Here is an 18,434-nt window from a genome sequence, read left to right as displayed (position 1 = left end):
ACATATATCACTTGATCTTCAAGTGCGAATGACAGCAGCTCCGCTCCAGAGGCACCAGCAGCGGCATCGGCATCGGCAGCAATGCCTTTCGCCTGTCCACCGCCTCTGACTACCGTCCAGCCTCGTTGTTGCTTCCACTTGAATGACTTCATGTGCCCCCTGTCGGAAAACTTGAAAAACTTGTCTTTGTTTTCAGACGAAGACTCAGAGGCAGAGGCAGGGGCAGAGGCGGGGCAGGGGCAGGGGCAAAGGCAGAAGCAGAAGCAGAGCCGGGCCATAACCACACGTACTTTAGTAGGTACTGACTGGCACTCGAGAGATCAGAACAGAATGGCGAACAAGAACAAGAACAACGACCGGGACAACAAATGAGTGCAACTGTTTTAGACCTGGACCTGCACTCCAGCTCTGGCTCCAGCTCCAGCTCCAGCTCCGGACCAAACCAAACCTGGGGGACTACTTGTACCAGCAGAAACAGAGAAAGAACTGAGACAGAAACAGAAACAGAGCAAACAGCAGTCCAGTCCCCCGGTCCCCCAGTCCCCCAGTCCCCAATGACTTAAACGTTGACCAAGTTCCTCTCTCGCCTTCTTAGCTGTTCTTTGTATCTTTTACCGACCTGCACACTGTTCCCCGCTCTCTCTCTCTCTCTCTCTTTGTGTGGAGCTCCTCTCGGGTCTGGTCTGGGTCTTGGTTGGAGAGCAATTAACATGCAATTAAAAGACGTTTCACTCCAAAGATCCCCTGCTAAAGAGTCACTAAACACTTGAAACACTGTTTATAGAGAAACACAGCTTCTGCAGAGCCGATTCTATTCTGTGGGGAACTGAAAACAGAAGTTTCCCCTCCAAAGATTCTTATTATAAACTAGCGCTGCCTGCCTGCAACTAGCGCTGCTTGAGTTCTGTGGTGTCTTCTGGTGGGGAAAATCATAGCCGGAAATTCATGGAATAGTTTTTACTTTAATAAGGAACGTGAAAGTATTTATATGTATTATATCTGATTAATACGCTTAAGAAATAGCCAATCCAATCGATAATTAACCAAATTACCAAATAGCCAAGCGACCAAGAGATTTCCCCTGGAGAACTCCCTCACCCTTTCGATTCTTTCGTATCGGTGACTCTTCTGCTTCTACCTACAAGTTAGTCCACCACTGGTTAAGGTCTTTCTCTAGCGACAGGATCGACAGGATTCTCTCCTCAGAAAATAGATGAAAACAGAAGAAGCAGCAATCGTTTCACAGTAATCTATATCTCATCTTTTGTGGCCGTGAAAAGCTTTCAGAAATCTAACCAAAATCTCTATATAATATCATCTCTGTTCCATTCCGATGATGGTATATGTAAGGCTTTTCTATAATCACTGCCGTTTCTTGTTTTTTATCTCGGGAGCTGGGAGCATTTACACCCATGCTGGGAGCTGAATTTGAATTGCGATTTGATTTATGAACCTGTCGGTCAAGCAATTCGCAATCGAAGCTGAACGAAAGAATAAACTATGAACCCCCCGCCCCGCCCGAATACTCTGGTGGCTTATGTCATCTCGCATGAGTGGTAAATAGTATTCATATATATGGCTCCTATTCTCAAATCAAATCGAGGGGAGACGCAAATTGATGTTGAGGCTTTTCAATTTTGTGGAATTGGTGGGGTTAATTCCGGCGCTGAACTCTCAATTAAATAGTTTCATTATCAATTGAAGCGTTTCGATCCGGTCCACTCCGTTTTATTCTGTTCCGTTCCGTTTCGTTCCGTTCTGTTCTACAGTTGAGTTTTCCATACTCTGAAAGTATTATGGCTGATTTCATAGGGCGATACCAGTGCGAGTACGAGGCATGGTACATATGTGTTGTTTGCCAACAAAAAAAAAACACATTTCAATGTCAACTCGATCACGTTTTCGATGGCAATTTGTTGCTGCTAGCTGGGGTTTATTTTCGAATTTGATACAGTCTAAACAGCGTGGCAAATTGCCCAAGCATGTGGCAGGCGAGCGGCGAGCGGCGAGTGGGGCTCAACATGGGGTTTTACACTGGTTTTGTCATCCATTGACAGACAACAAACACCAGCACGCCTGCAATACTCTTGCCAGTCGATCTGCTGACGATCATGTTCCGTCCATAATCTGAGGTTTACTTGAGCTTCGCTTGTTGCTGCTCCATTAATCAGGTGGTTAGATACATACTATGGCCATCTGATATTACCAGCAATAAGTTCTCCATGAATACCGTGCCCATGGGACATGGAACATGGAACATTGTGGAACACAGACCCTAAACTCCAATGAGATCCAATTCAATCTGTCAGCCATCAAGTTCCTACTTCAAGTTCCATTTACACATCGAAATATTGGCAATATTCCTTTGGAAAAAAACGAAATCAATCAATCAAAAGGCATTACACAGTTTACGACCAATTCTGAAGCAGAAAATCTGAAAAAACCGACCCAATCACACGCTCTATTTATAGCAAATTAAAAATTCAGAGAAAAAAACAAGAGAGAAACAAAAACTGGCACGAAATATTGGTCAAAATATTTACCAGCCACGCCCCAACGAAAGAGGGAATTGATTAATGATTCCAGATACAGATACTCGATAGAATGGGGCAAAGAAAGCGTCTTAAACGATACAATAAACGGATAGATACGCGGCAGAAAGGGGGGAAATTAAATCTTGCACACATTATAGGGGAATGGGGCGGGGGATGGAGAGAAGGTGTTGCATTATGTTGAGGTATCCACTCCACTCTACTCCGTTCCAATACGAACCACTTGGAGAGTGGCGCCCACACGTGATAGCAAGCCGATACGAGCGGGGCCTCATTTGGTATGCAGCTCATCGCAGCTGGGGCTGCGGACCTGGGACACAGTGGGGCACACAGATAGCCATCGATGGCGTCGCGTAACGCGCCGGACAAATGCTGAAAGCTTGTCAATTCCTGGATGGCCATCCCTGGGGGTTTCGGGCTTAGTTTTCCCACATCGTTTAATTTATGAAAATTTATGCCCCATTCCCCAGTCGAATGAGAAATATTTTATAATTTGTTTCCAACTTCTGCAACATCTCGGGAGTCCGAAAAGCCGCTTTTGGCCCATTACCATAATGGACCAACAAATGGTTAGAAAAAAGGTCTCACCAAAAACCAGAAAACAGTAGAAAAAAACCAAACGAACAAATCCCCTAATGATGTGCTAATGTCGCCAATAATATTTGACAACCAAAACAGTATTATTATGGAAACAAATTATAGAATTTGGACATGGGATCACGCATAGAAGACTTGTGCCAAAGGGCTGTTTGGATATGTAACAGAACGATAGAAGATAACACATAATGATGTGATTATTGGTCTCAAGATTGGAGAATGATGACGACCTTCCATCTAAACTATGATCTCCCTCACTCTTTCACACGAGTGCAGCAAAGTGCCAGAAGAGTAACGGCCAGAAACCTAATGGAGAAGAGTATGCTCTGGGAATATTTTGGCATTTATTTTTGCCATCAATTCAGATTTCCTTGGGCTTCCATCTTCGCATAACCAGAATTGATTTTAGCACATTAACAACTTTAGTAAACAATTAAGATAGCATCATAAATTGATGTTTAAACATAGAATTAGCAATTCAAATTTCTCTGCGATTTATTGGCAAACAGCAGAAGCCAGACAGCTAGAAAAACAGTCCAGAATTCATCTCCGATCCTGAGATATTTCAATATATGTTTCTTGGTTGAAAACTGAGTAATTTATTTGAGCGGCTTTTTTAAGAAACTCGAATCCCAAATGAGCCACTTAATTTCGTTTAATTAATTTCTATCTAATTTTTGAAACCCCAAAGGGGAAAAAACAATACGAAAACAAAGCCCCACCGAAACTCTTTAGCAGCTGATATTTCATATTCATAATTATGCCTCATTTAAGCCCTGCTTAAGAGCTGATTATGCCCTGAAATAATCAGAGATGCGCCAAGGTCGTGGATGTGTTTGTGGGGAAAGTAAAACGGACCTCATTTGGCCCATTTACGGGAAGTACGAGTGTTTCTGCTTACACTTTAATGTTATTCTTGAGAAAGATGGCTTTCCATCCTAAGATGGAAGCTTAGCCTCCCGCATCATAGATCCAATTAAAGCCCAACATCTTGGCATCCGGGGAGCCGCCTTAGCTCTGTGGCCACTCGAATAGCACGGGGAAACCTACGACTGCAACGTCCAACCTACTGAAGTGCAACCTACCGTTGACAGAGTCCGAGGCCCGCATTAGCCGAGGCCACTGATCGATGGTCGCTGCCAATTATGGACAGAGGCGATCGCTTGGACCCCGCAAACCTGGGATTGGGATTCGAAGATTGTTTGTCAAAAATGTCTCATGAATGGGAACCTGAATGAATGATCGAGTGAATGAATCAGCTGTGAGTGCAGCTGGGGCGTATTGGAAATGAATGAATCGCCCAGAGACAGAGACCGAGACAGAGACAGAGGCGTAGACGGTACAAGACTGGGATCTCGTGTGCCGCGGCGGACACCTTGTCTGGGGCTGCCGCTGTGGTGCTGTGGTGCTGTGGTGCGTGCGTGGGTTTCCCCCTCGAAATTCGCACTCGAATGAAAAATAAAAGAAATAGTTTACAAGTACGAAATCTCTCGGCATTGACTGCTGGCTGGGTGCTGGCTGGGTGCCGGCTGGGTGCTGCTCGGTGTCTGGTCTGGGGCTTTCCGTTCTCTGAAGACTTACTTCCACATGAAAATTGTCACTTTTCATTTGGCTAACGGGTTCGATCCCCCATCCCCCGTCCCCCCTCCCTGCGTGGCGCAGCCCACGCTCTAGCGGAAGTTCCATTTGATTTATTCGCATTTGGGGATTATATTCGTGTTTGTTTTTTTTTTTTTTTTTGCGTGCGTTGGCAAATTTCCGGCCGCTGGCACACATTTGAATGTGTCGCACAATTTTTGAATGCAATAAATATTCATTTTTATATTTGATTTGGCTTTGACTAATGAAGACATTTATCGACACATCGCCTCGGTCTCGGTTTCGGGCTCGATCTCGGGATGGTGTCGTGTTCGAGCATTGCCTTTTTGGGAATGTGGGTCAATGGTAAACGATGGTTAAGAGATGGTTCCACCACATAGAAGATGATGGGCGAGGTTTCTTGTTAGTTTGGGACTAACTCAAACAGATCTTGGCCAAGTGCGAGTAGAGGCTGATTAAGTAGAGCCAAAGACATTGCTTTTTCCTTGGTTTCGCAACAATTGCATGGCACTGATTGGAGCAGACCGAGAGGCATAACAAAGTTGCCCGAGTGGCGGGGGCTTTCCGTGAAAAGTGAACGATGGCTACGCCTCGTTTTTTTGCCTCCCCATTCAGCGGGTCCCTTCTAGGCCCGGGGGCTACGCTTAGGTAACTTCTTCCCCAACATTGGGGCTCACGTTTTCACGAACTGCTGCGAGAGAGCGCATCAAAGTGCAGAATCTCACGAAATTTGCCATTCGAGCGGCCATTTGGGTTATTTATGGTCTGGGTCTGGTGGGGTCGGTCCGCGGGATTTGCTTGCGACTCATTTAGCCGGACAGCGACAGCTCTTAAGGTTTTTTTATGACACATTTAACAGTTCGTTTCTGGGTTCATTTTACATTTTGCTTGCTGCATCGTTGCTTTCCCCCCAAAAAGAAACAAAAAGTAAGAGAACTGACTGAAAAAAAAACCATCCAATTTCGCGCTTAATTTGATTTGTTTATGTTTGCTTTTTGCTCTTTGCTTTACTTTTCTTTGCTGAGCTTCTCTTTCTCTTTTGTTTTTCCCCTGAGCGGAGTGGAGCCCTCCTCCGAGACCGCTTTGACCATCCAATCACCATTTGTATTCCTTCTAATGGAATACTGTTTAGCCCCTAAATAAAGTAGAAAAATCAATCATGTACGCGACATGCATTTTGTTTTGTTTTGCACTAAATTTGCCCATAAATAAAGGTGATCCATGGGTGAGTCAGAATTCCTCTTTGTGAGCTCCAATGAATAATGCAAATTGCAGATCCATCCCAGGAATGTGTAATTACCACCTCTGCTGATCCGTACACTTCCGACCATCGTAGGAAAGGTGACTCATGCCGCGATCCACGATTTCCCCCGACCAGGCGAGAGGGGCCCAACCATGACCCACGCAAAAGCTTCGAAGGCACCACAAAACTTTTGCACCCCACGCATTGAACTTGAAAATGTTTGAGCCACAACAAAGGCCCTTAAATAAGAAACGATCAGCTATGAAAAAACAATATGAGAAATATGTTAAAAAGCAATTAAATATAAACAAAACAAAAGGCCAAAGTCCAAAGTCGATGGAAAACAATGAAAAATCACTGGAATCGACGGAATCGCCGCGGAAGGTGGAAAATGTTCCATGTCACTGGACAACCATTTGCTGAAATCTGATTTGGGGCTGCCAAAAGCTGTCGATTGTGGTGGAGCCTCACTCTGGTGGTTTTTGTGGTCGGTGGTCGGTGGTCAGTGCTCGGTGGTGACTGGTAAATGGTCCATGGTCCGTTGGGTGTGCACTTCAAGCATGAATTGATTTGCGTCTGTGTCCAGTCCAGGCCGGGCCAGTCCAGTCCATGTCTGTCAATCAATTGTAATGAATACGCACTTTTCAATGGCAGTGGGTCTGCGGGTGTGCCCCCTTTCGCTCTTTCGCTAGTTCGCCCTTTCCCTGCTTTTGGCGGGGTCAGGCGTTTCTCCCATTGACCCTGAGCTATCAGATAGTACAATCCACTGTCTAGAATAGCCCTGACCCAGCCCGTCCAACAGCCAGCTATTGTTCTGCCTACGAGTTTATTTAGGCAACAAAAGATATTCATTTTATGCTTCATTTTGTTAAATCGCGGGTTTTTTTTATTACAACTCTAGTTTGACACTTTTTTACACGTTCCGTCTCGCTTTTTTCCGTATCTTCGGTTTTGCTTAATGACCGGCTGTTCGCAGAAGCAGAAGAACAAGAGCGGGCAACACACGTTGGCTTTTGTTTTGTTTTGGCCATATTTGTTTTAATGGCACATCAAATCAGAAACCAGTTTCTGATAGATTCCGTCAACCATTCCATTCGCGGATATCACGGGTAGATAAAGGGCCTGCAAGCTCAAGCTTCACGGCTTTGATAATTATCATGGCATTATCCCAGCAGATACATAGGCTTGGACCCCCTTCCGCATCTCAGACTTAGAGAGAATATATTGACAAAAGGATTGCCATCAGAACTTGTTCCTATACATTGAACCTTTCGTGGATCTATCGTTTCCCTTCGATCGGACTGCCGTTTCGTCTGTGCGATTCCTGAGAACATTTCTACAGCATTCCTCTCACCAATTTACTACTTAAGTACACTTACAAATTACGAATTCGCGGCTAACCATCATTCTGCGGCACATAATTTCACATTCCATCAACGGCGGAGGCATTCATTCCCTTGGGACTGGAGTTTCGTGGAAAACATTGGAGAGAAACCGCAAATTGAATTACGTCCAAGTTGGGTATTAAGAAAATCATTTGCAAAGAAATTACATAAAGGAAAACAAGTGCCACAGACGGACGGACAGCCAGAAGGAGGCAGACGCAGACGCAGACGCAGACACGCAGATATCGCCCACACATACGATCCACACACGGGACAGCGGCGGCAGCGGCAGCGGCAGCACCGAGCGCGGTTTGCCAATTTAGCAGAAATAAACCGCCCACATGGAAACCACTTGGATCCATTGAGGGGGCAAACCGGCAAACCACAGCCAGCCAGTCATCCAAGAGGAAGGGGATGGAGCGGGGAGGGGAGGTCACACGAGGGAAAATTCAAATTCAAATCAATTTAGCGCAGACCCGACCGCAACGCGAGTCGCGAAAAACAACAGAAAACTGTGCCGCCGCCGCGCATGCGCATGCGTACGGCGGGGAAAAGAGAGTCGTCCCTAGCTGCTGGTACTCTCTGGCACTCCGCATAATTTAGCAATTTAGATTTAGTTGCATGGCCTGCCACGAGAATTTCCACTCTTCCCCCCTATTGTTGCAGCACAAAAGAGAGATCTGACAGATCTCGTCTGCGCAGTGCATTGGACTCGACAGCCATTAGGCGTCTCCATAGGCCAGCAGGCTCTGTCGTCTCTCGTTTTGGCCACAGTTTATGCCTGAGAAATTGCACAATTAATTTGCTTCTAAGCCACATTTCCGCAGTCCGTGGAACATTGGTGCGTGTCCGAGATGGATCGGAGACAAGTACATATTTATGCACATATTTATTGAGGTATCCAGGAAGGAAGGGCTGCCACAGGAAGTCATTTGGAGATATCGTCGGGACTTGCTCGGGAATACACTTGAGAGCGCGGAACACAGGCATCGGTGGGAGATTTTCTTCACAAATATCGCCTGTTCGCGGCTCTGATCATGCAATAAATTTACTCTGCCATAGACAAAGATGTGCGGGGGCTGGGTTTCCCGTGAGCTTTGTGTGTTTGCCAATGCAAAGATCAAATTCGTTGGCTTTCTTCTGGAGTATCGATAACCCCCTGGAACACTCTTCGCTGTCACTGGCGGCAGCGGCCCACACAGAGACAGACAGCCACCAGCCCACAAATCATCGTGTTCGGCAGGTGACTTTCGACTTTCGTCGAACCTCGACGATAACACTTTATCGATGGCATAAGTACGAGCACTCGTGGCAGTCGGGCAGCTGTCCTAGTTGGCGGGAAAGAGACCCTGCCCGGGTCTCGACGACGATGACGACGACGCCAACGAGAACCACGTCCGGTCGTCGGTTTTGTAAAGTGGATTACAAGCAGCAGCAGCGGCAGTGGCAGCGGCCTGGGCCTCGACTTCTGCAACATCCACAGCCACAGCCACATCCACATACATTTCCAAAGCCATTCATGCCCACTATTTGACAAACACTCGCGCACAGGAACCGGCACAGGCACGGGCACAGACTGGCATTCGTTTTCCTCTCCTGCTCGTTGGCTCGTTTATTTATTGCAAATCAAAAACCACAGTTTGGATAAATTTCCCCCCCTCTCTCACCCTCCGTCCCTCCCGCTCTGCGAGTGGCGTGGGCCGCCACAGAGCCACAGCTGGCACGTCTGGAGTTTGGCGGGTAATCCAACAACCCACATGGAATGGCATACCCTACTCGTACCGCGTACCTTGCTTATCTTTGAACTTCACTGGCAAAAAGTCGGCCTTTCTGGGCATGGAATGGAGTGGAATGGAGTGGAGTGGAATGGAATGGAATGGGCACTGACCATGCAAATCGTTAACCGCTCCAGGAAGGAAAGGGGCAGGCAGGCAGAAGCAGCACATGGCACAATTTATGAACAACTGTTTGGGGTTCGAGTTCTGTTCAACAAGTGCTGCCCGCCTGACATTTGCCTAGGCAGAAAGAAGCACAATTTGCATTTGCAGAAATGTCAACGGCGATTGCCACCGGCATGGCGTGGTGTGGCATGGTGTGGTGTGGTGTGTCGTGTGCGCAGGCGCAACAGCAGATGCCACCGATGCAACAGCAGAAACAGCAACCAAATGACGCTTCAGGGGTGGCAAAATGAATGGAATGAGCATTGGGGTTGGGGTTTGTCTTGTGGATGGAGCAGCAACAGCAACTGCAACTGACGTTCTCGCATTGCACACATACTCGTAATTGGGGTACAGAATGCAATTGAAAAAAAAAAACAGGGAATGACAAAGGCAGGAGGTAAACTTTTTTCAAAAGCCACAAAGTGCTTGCAACACAACAAACAGAAAAAAAGGAGGAACAGAACCATCTGTCAAGTGCTGGGAAGGAAGATAGAAAAGGTCTCCACTGTCCTGGGGTTCTACGAGTATTTTTGACGAGTAGGCATTCAGTCCCCCAATTCTCCATCGACGGCAGTCAGCAGTTCTTTCGTTTAAATATTGTTTAAACAATAACAAGACTTCCGTTCCAGCCGGCCACCAAAATGCTGACGATTGGTGGCAAGCGGCAAGCGGCAAGTGGCAAGCACTTTTACATACATACACGTAATCGTACTAGCACTCGCACTCGCACTCGTACATTATATCGGCACAGAAAGACAAAGTGCTAATAGAAATAATAAACCAGGCGCAGATTAAATCAATTAAAGCGCAGCAGCCGCAGCAAAGAATGCCGCTGATTGCTGCCTCCTGGCATTGGATTGAATGGTTGCTAAAAGCAAAAAGCAAAAAGCCTAAAGACCCAAACAAACGATCAACAAACAAAAACAGAGCCAAAGAAACAATATGGAGAGACGAATATTTCTTTTTGCTGTATCGTAGGATTGGGCCGAATCGGAGTCGGAGTCCGCGGTTGATTCCGAATCCGAATCCGAGTCCCAGACAATTGACAGTTGCACAAACCGGCGATTTAATTGACAGAGCGGCAATTTATGCAAACGGTGGCCATAAAACAAGTGCACTTTGAGATTTGTGCATTTGGGGTTTGCTTTTGCATTCGGACTCGGATTCGGCTGCAAGCTCCCAAGATCGCAGCCGTCGAGGAGTAAATGGCAGTCAAATCTTTGCCCCAGAATCTGAATCGTTGAAATTGTTGATAAATGTTTCAAGATAATAAGATAAATCGAAGACCAGATGGAATATAACAACGCAGATCGATCGTTCTTGTGGCAGAACGGGCAGGATACTGTCTCTATTTCGCCAGATCCATCTATTTTCGGGTGAAACGAAACTATCCCCTAGTTTATTCCTTAATTCCTGGAATTATTTACTTGAAATATCACCTGCCTGTGGAACCCTTCTAGTACTTAATTTCCCCATTAACGCAAGCTTTTAGCCCCGTTCCTTGAAGACATTTACACTTACACTCGATATCTTTCCACTTGCAGATCTCCAGTCCATACGACGTCTGCTGGAACACGATGCCAGCGGCTCTGTGTGCCCCTCCTGCCGCATCTCCTTCGACAAGGGCAAGCGACGGAAACTGATCGACACCTGCGGCCACGAGCGCTGCTATTCCTGCATGTTCCGCAACGATCAGTGCCCCATGTGCATGAACAGCTCGCTGAAAGGTGAGTAGTGTCTAAAGCTATGCCGTTGCTGCTTATCGCACATGTATCTTGTGGATACTCCATATGAGGCTGAGCAGATATTCGGTTACAAGCGACTGGCAAATGCCAAGGAAATTCCAATTCCAATGGATGTGGAGGGACTTTCGTTAGATTTCGACTTTCAGTTGTTCCAAGTTCCCAAGTTCCCTTTTTTGCAGTGCACTCAAATACCTGTTCAAGACCATTTCAGTCAGTCAGTGGATCGGATCGTCCGATACTCGTATCCCTTCTTATTTCTGTATTATTTCTGTTTTATTTCTGTGGAATTAATATGCCAATTGTGTGTAGAAATTGCTTGGCATGCAGATATCGTTTCGTTTCGTCGGTTAACTTCATAAAAGTGAGCGACACACGAGTCCCAGACGTGGAAAAACTCCTACCCCGTGGTACGAGCCCATGAAAACCGAAAGTTATGTCCGTCTTTAGCCAAGTGCTGACACGTTTCCATGGGGCTCTATGCCTGTATGCCACTTGCCACTTGCCACTTGCCACTGGATTTATTGGCTGTTCCGTCGTACACGATCATGTCACTAGTAGCTCTAAGCCGCTCTGGGCCTCTGGGTCTCTCGGGCGGCGAGAATTTACGACCTGGTCAGCGGCTTGGCCGCGGCTGCTCTTTATTTATGAGTGCTTTGTGCCGATCAGGGCAGCTCTACTTAATTAGCATACCTAATTAGGTGCCGATACAGCTGGGGCTCCAATCAGTGGCAGGGGTTACGGTGCTTAGACGGGATAATTGGGCGTCTCAATTGAGATGCGACCAAAGGGGCGACGACTGTTGCGAATTGCTTTATTCATAGGTCAAGTTTTCCTTTATCAAAGCTTACCATAGTTCATGACCTCTATCATGGGATACATTCCGTCTTCCGTCGAGCTCTCAGGCATGTGCCACTTTTAGTGGCAGCTTGCAGTTTTCTTAGGCAAACACTCTTCGACTTAATGACTCGCATTCTCATTTTGTACTTGTTTCCTTCTTTGTCTTTTCATTGTGCCACCACACACACACACAGATGTCGATGGCGCCAACGCTCAGGGCTACGATACGGGTATCGGTGGCTCCACATCCACCATCGTGAGTCCGCTGGGATCGCCGCAGCCGCAGCTGAGATCGCATGCGCAGAGGAACGCGGCCCTGGCCCGCTATATGCAGGTGAGTGCGTACTCAAAGATACTCTCCCCCTCTCCCCCTGTAGGGGAAAGGAGGAGGGTAACGTTTCTAGTGTATGCTTTAATGGCCACTTGATTATGCCTTATGCTCCACTCTGCTGCAGTGGATAGAAAGGAGGCTCCATGGAAAAGAAATCTACAAAGAAAAGAAAATGAAATGAAAGAAAACTCTTCTTGGTTTTTTTCTAACTGTCTGAAACGACTTTTCCCATTTCCGTTCATCTTTTCAGTGCTTAGCGCCTCAGTCTTTTGTATATCATTTTCGGGTTATCATAACAAAGAAGTTACCGGTTCCCATTACCATCTTACCATCCCCCAATGCACGGGGGAGAGCACGGGGAACGTAGGCGATCGTAAAACGCTTTGATTTTCTTTTAATCAGAGCCTCCAGAGAGAGTGTGAAGCAATTTGTTTTATGCTCGAAGATTGTGCCCAAAAGATGCTGAGTGGCAATAAAAGTTTAGTTCTGTCTGGGTTCTGGGTGGTATGGAAGAGCCAATAGTTCTTATAACTATTATTGCTCGGATCCCAAAGGCCGCCTTGGGTAACTCTCGATGTAACCCTCGCTATTTTGTGGTGTTTTTTTGAGATCTACAAAACAATTACCGGCTCCAATCTCCTCTTAATTAATTTAATTTGATTGAAACCCAACAACGAACCTTCCTGCACGGACCATCCAACCATCCAACGAGCAGCGACTCTAGTCACGGGCTGTATCGGAGATCTGAGATCCCTCCACCTCGACGGATCATCGCCGTCAGACTGTCAGCAAATGTCACTTTAAATACGCCAAAACGGCGCAAAAGTTTCAATTGTCGGGCGCCGCTGGGAGCCCCACAAAAGGAGGAAAAGATCGAAGATGGAGGAGGAGGAGGAGTCGGAGTCGGAGTCGGAGTCGGAGTCGGAGTTGGAGTCGGAGTCGGAGGAGATCTGCTAGAGCAGATCGCCAGTGCCAGATATGTATCTTGTCTGGCAGGATGCAGCGGCGGCAGCAGCGTCAGCGGCAGCAGTAAGTAGCTGGAGATACTCGAGAGGCCCGTACCCGTATCTCATATCTTGGCTTGTGTATCTGCAAGCGACTGTCAAATGGTTAAACTGACAGTTTGTTTTCCACCAGAAGATGAAGTTGGGTAGGCAGAAGGAGCTGGGCTGGAAGATGGGAGCCGCAGACGGAGGGAGGTAATCTGGAATCTGGGTCAGTCAGGCGGCTGCCTGTCGCCTGTCGCCTGGGGGCTTGGGGCGCTTGGGTCTTCTGCTTTCTAACCAATTCAAATCCTTACTTTACTTCATTTCAGCTCACAGCATACGAGTGTGCGAGTGTACGAGTACTCGTACGAGTATTTATGAAGCAATCATAGCGATTCTCAATTGATTTCAGTTTTCAGTCTCAGTTTTTCGGCGTTGTACTGCGGTCCGTCGTCCCGCTCTCTGACACGTGACATGGGATTTCACTTAAGAGTTAAATACTCGCGCATAAGCAAACATAAACGTGCCACAAGTCTCTCGGACACATGACATGGACATGAATGTAAATTTTGCTGTTGCTTTTACCCATTTTGGTGGCCCCGCGGACTCGACTCGAGGCGACTCGAGGCGACTCGACTCGACTCGGACTCTGAGCTGACAGTCAAAAAGGAGCCTTAGACAAACAATGGAGCTCTCTCAGAGCCAGATCCAAATCCCATTCCCAATCCCAATCCCAATCCGACGTGTAAATTGATTTCTAATTATTGTCAAAAGATTTGATTTGAATTTGATGCGAAAGTTGCAGGAGAGAAGCTGAAGAAAGATTTGTGGAAAGCTGATGCGCAAAGAAGAGGCTGAGCGACATAGGATGAGCAGGAGACTTATTCCTTCACTCCTTTCTTTAATATGAGAGTATTTTCTTAGCTGAAGACTGCCCAGAGTTTAAAGAAGTGGGAAACAATGCCGACATTTGTTTCGTTTTCCCCACAATTTGTCGAGAGTCTCTGATTTAATCAACGGCAGACCACAGACCACAGACCAGATCCACAGAGCAGACACCATATAAATATCTGTGATCATAAAATGCCCGACCGACACCTAAGTGCCATTAAGTCAAATACAAACAAGTCGACGATGGCCATGCCTTTGAAAATTCCACCAAACTGCCAAAGAAAGAAAGTTTCCTTTTACAATCATCAGAGAGCTCTCTGATTAATATGATTCGAAACGTTTTGATTTGATCCCGAGATGAGTTCGGTTTGCGTTGAGTTTGCGTTGATGATGCGCCCCGGAAAAAGCTGTTCAATTGAAACGAATTGAGTTTATGGGCTGTCTCTGTCCACTGACCAGCACTCAATGAGCTGTCTCTGTCTCTGTCTCTTGACCAAGAAGCGACAATTGGAGCAGCAGCCGCGGCGGCAGCAGCAGCCTCAAGTGGCAGGCTTTTCCATTTCTCTGCCTAGATATTCGAGTATATATCGATATGGTTATGGCTCGGCTTGGCCGTGTGTCGGAAGTGTGTCAGCAATGAAACCCCGATCGAACGGCCTGCCTCGTGGATAGCCATCTGTGCAGATACTTAGATAGTTGGCTGCTTTGGCTGGTAGCACTTTACATAACGTATCTCTATCTGAGTCTAAGACAAACCAGAAGTCGTTTAGGCAATTGCTGACTGGAGTTGTAAGCATGTGGAGCATGGTGGGGTGCCCCTACCCGTTCCCCGGCCCCTGCCTCTAAGAACTGTCATTAGATCAAGTGGCAGGCAGCTGGGGTCTCCGTCTAATTATCGTTTGGAAATCGTGTTATGAGCTGCACCACAAGAAATACTCAATCAATGCTTGTGATTGACATGCACAGGCGACAAATCAAGTCGGAAAATGTCTGTGATTCAAATTTGAAATAGTTTGCATTAGAAAAAACCCCATATACAGAGCCGAGCGGCTTGCGCGCGACTCAAGCGCGTTTTTGCAGCCATTAGGAAAAACGCGAACGCGAACGCAAACGCAAACGCGAATGCGATTTTTATCGCGCATGCAATTTATTTTTGTATGGCTTTTTGGCTCTTTTTTTTCGTTTAGTTTTGGCATGTTTTGGTCTGTGCCTCGTCTAATTGTCCATTGCTGGCAACAAATATGGCGTTAATTATCCACAATTTCGATAGCATCACGTATTAATGATTAGTAAAAGACGACAAAAAAAAAAATGCAAGCCACTAAATCGAAAATACAACCGCCAGGCAATCAATCAAATGGAGCAGCGCGCACCTTTGTGGATATATCTTTGACTCTGCGGAATGTCAAACATTGTAATTGGTATTCGATTGAATGTGTGGCAGTTGCCGTGTATCATTAGCTCTGCTTGTGCCTGTGCCCCCCGCCTCTGCCCCCCGCCACTGCCTCTGATTTCGCAAGAGATTTATGTGTGACACCTGTCTCTGGGCACTGGATCTTCCATTCCGAACCGATTCCGATTGTGAGACGAGAGCCCCCTCTCTGTGTGTGTTTTCTGCTGCCCGCTGTGCAATTATTCACTGGACTTTCGATTGGCCGTGATTTAGCGAGGTGTTTGTGGAATATTCATGGGCTGCCACAAGGCGAAGGTGTGTCCGACACAGGAAGTGGAATACAAGGTACATAATCGTTCAGCCAAAGCGACACTCCTTGGCCAGGAACGATCTTAGCCCACGAGTATATTAGATAGGCATTGATACCGTAAGCCGTAAACCGTAAACCGTAAACCGTACACCGCATATCCACATCGACTTTCGCTCACTTAACAATCATTGCCTTAATTGGCCGGGCCATAACAATAACTGCAATCAGGCGTAAATGCACATGGCCGGCATATCATTTACTATCATAATCCGCTGTCCAACTAGCCGCCGACGCCGACTCCGTGTTCGATTGCAACAAAACAGGCAGCGCTCCGACACCTCGGGCCATCAGGTGGCGCCTTACAAAAGGCCCTCTAATTAACACGGCAACTGGCAATCTATCAATATTCTCTGTGGCCGAGAATCAGAAGAGAACAGAACTCTAATTAACTCTGAAAGAGTAGAGTTCTCTTTCCCCTTCGGAAGGCTGTGCCCCGACGGCCGAGGCCCGAGGCCCCTGCAAAGGCCACCTCGAACTGTCGCTAATTGCCCCCAAGTTGAGCCACTGAAAGACACTGTGCACACGACTACCTAAATATCTCTCAGATTTAGTATGTTTTTTAAGCGCTCGACTACTTGAGAATGCCATATGCAAATGAGCAAAAAGGCTGACGTTTTTCGAGTTAGTTATGGGTCGCTAATAAACTTAAATTGCTGGAAAATTGTTTATTAAATGCCGCAAACTATGTTCAGGTGGCCCGCCCCTTTGACATTTATGTGCTGGGCTCCAGACAGAGCAGAGGGCGGGGTGGGGCATGAATGGATGCGCCACTTAGAAGTGGCAAGGGGGTCAAGTGCAACGAATGGCGGTATGAAATAAACTTTTCCCTCACTGTGTATTGTGATCTATGGATCTACGGAGGGGCTTTTTGAACTCTGGAGCCCCGTCATGCACAGGCCATATATGTTGTTTTTGCGATTCTCGCTTCTTCGCTCGACGTGAATATTCCATGAATATTCAGCTACAAAATGCATCAAACACAAGCCAGCCTTCCGTCTACAATCTCTGGCTTTTTTCAATTAATGGCAAATAATAATTTATGAACCAATTTTGATAAAAATCCAATCCATGCCCATATCATAAACACACCCCCACCCACCCATCAAATTAACTTCAGCTTTGGCTTCGGCTTACTCGCAATTAAAATCAGAATAACATAACATAAGCCCCACTGCCCACATCCAAGTCCACCTCCAAGCCACAAAAATATTGCACACGGCTTATCTTTATTGGCCCAAATTTCAATTTGGCAACAAGTAAATTAAGGCCTGCCAAGAAATGCAATTAAAGATTAAAACAAAAGGTAAATCTCTCGGCTCTTAGCTCTTGGCTCTGGGCGGCTGTCCCGCCAATGATAAATGAAAAGAAAGTTACTTTCTGAGAGGGCCTGCCGGGACATGGGTTCGCTTGTCAGCAGAAATATGAGATACATTGTCGAATGGATGCAAAAACAGAGAGAGATACATCCGAGCATATGTTTTGTATGTGTATCCAAATTAATCATTAAGCTGGGCGAAGAAAGACCGAAGAAAGCAGATAAAACACACCTCTTGCCAGGGCAGGGCCCGCGTTTTGACTGGAATTAATTTGACTTCTGCCATCTGCCATCTGCCAGCAGAGGCGAAAAAGGGTGCAGAAAATGATATAAACCATGCAGACACTTTGGGAGGAAACAACCGCGAAGATCGGGGGAAAATATGCAAATTACAATGTCTACAGATCAAACCCTCGTATCCAGGGCTGCCAAAGCATTTCCTCCTCGTTGGAAACATAGAATATTGGAAGCCTTCATTCCCACTGCTCACGTGAAAGTAAATCTCCAAAGTCTGCTCTAATTGTTTGAATAATATTCCACAATTTGCCACATTAGCAGCACCAACAAAAAGAAAATAAATTATAATTGTTTACAGAAGCCCAAAAGCCACGAACTGCAATTAAGGTTCCAGCTTGGGCTTTGGCTTTGGCTTTGGCCTGGGCCTCGGCCTGGCTCTGGGCCCATTATAATTTGGATTGATCGTCGACGTTTTCACTTTCTAAGCTTCGCGGCCAAAAGCAAACAAAGACTTGAAGGGTTGAGGCCAAGTTTCCGGCCCCGGAAAGGTGTCGAATCCGAAGTGAAGTGCTCGGCGGTGGTTTATTTATTTAAAATGGTGCTAATTAACCAATTTCTCGATTGCTTCGATTGGGTAAGGTGTTTTGATTTGTTGCATAATTGCAGCTGGAGGAAAACATCAATGGGAGGAAAGTCGACGACTGGCAGACGTAAGAGGTACTCATCGTACCTTTGGGCCAAGTCCTACTGGTGGGTATATCTAGGAGTATGTAGATCCTACCTCTTCTTAACCTTTAATTATTATATGGAAAGAATCACTGTAACTCAATGATCCCATTGGACCCATTGCCCTGCTCCGTCACCTTTAGGGATCATTGGGGTTACATTCTTCCACTTCTCTCTGCCTCGTAGTCACCTTTTCTGAGGCCAAATGATCTGCTCCACATGACCCCCATTCAGGGAGGCAGAAGAAGCCACTCGCTCTGCCGCTCCCCGTCGAGCATCTTGGGATT

At 46.5% G+C, this 18,434-nt stretch overlaps 1 protein-coding gene across 2 annotated transcripts in view; it reads left to right on the top strand.

Moving 5' to 3' along the window:
- LOC6602524 (protein TANC2) overlaps positions 1-18,434 on the top strand; it is a 55,682-nt gene that overhangs the window by 26,159 nt on the left and 11,089 nt on the right. For both annotated transcript variants that reach the window (XM_026992949.1, XM_026992948.1), the window contains exons 5-6: positions 10,861-11,043; positions 12,093-12,232. In XM_026992949.1, coding sequence (XP_026848750.1) covers positions 10,861-11,043; positions 12,093-12,232 — 323 coding nt within the window. The remainder of the gene's footprint in view (positions 1-10,860; positions 11,044-12,092; positions 12,233-18,434) is intronic.

This window comes from Drosophila persimilis, unplaced genomic scaffold (assembly GCF_003286085.1).
Source record: "Drosophila persimilis strain 14011-0111.01,24,50 unplaced genomic scaffold, DperRS2 tig00000798-arrow-arrow-pilon, whole genome shotgun sequence".
NCBI classification, from domain to species: domain Eukaryota; kingdom Metazoa; phylum Arthropoda; class Insecta; order Diptera; family Drosophilidae; genus Drosophila; species Drosophila persimilis.
Note: the sequence above shows the minus strand (reverse complement) of the source record. Positions and strands in the feature narration are given on the sequence as shown.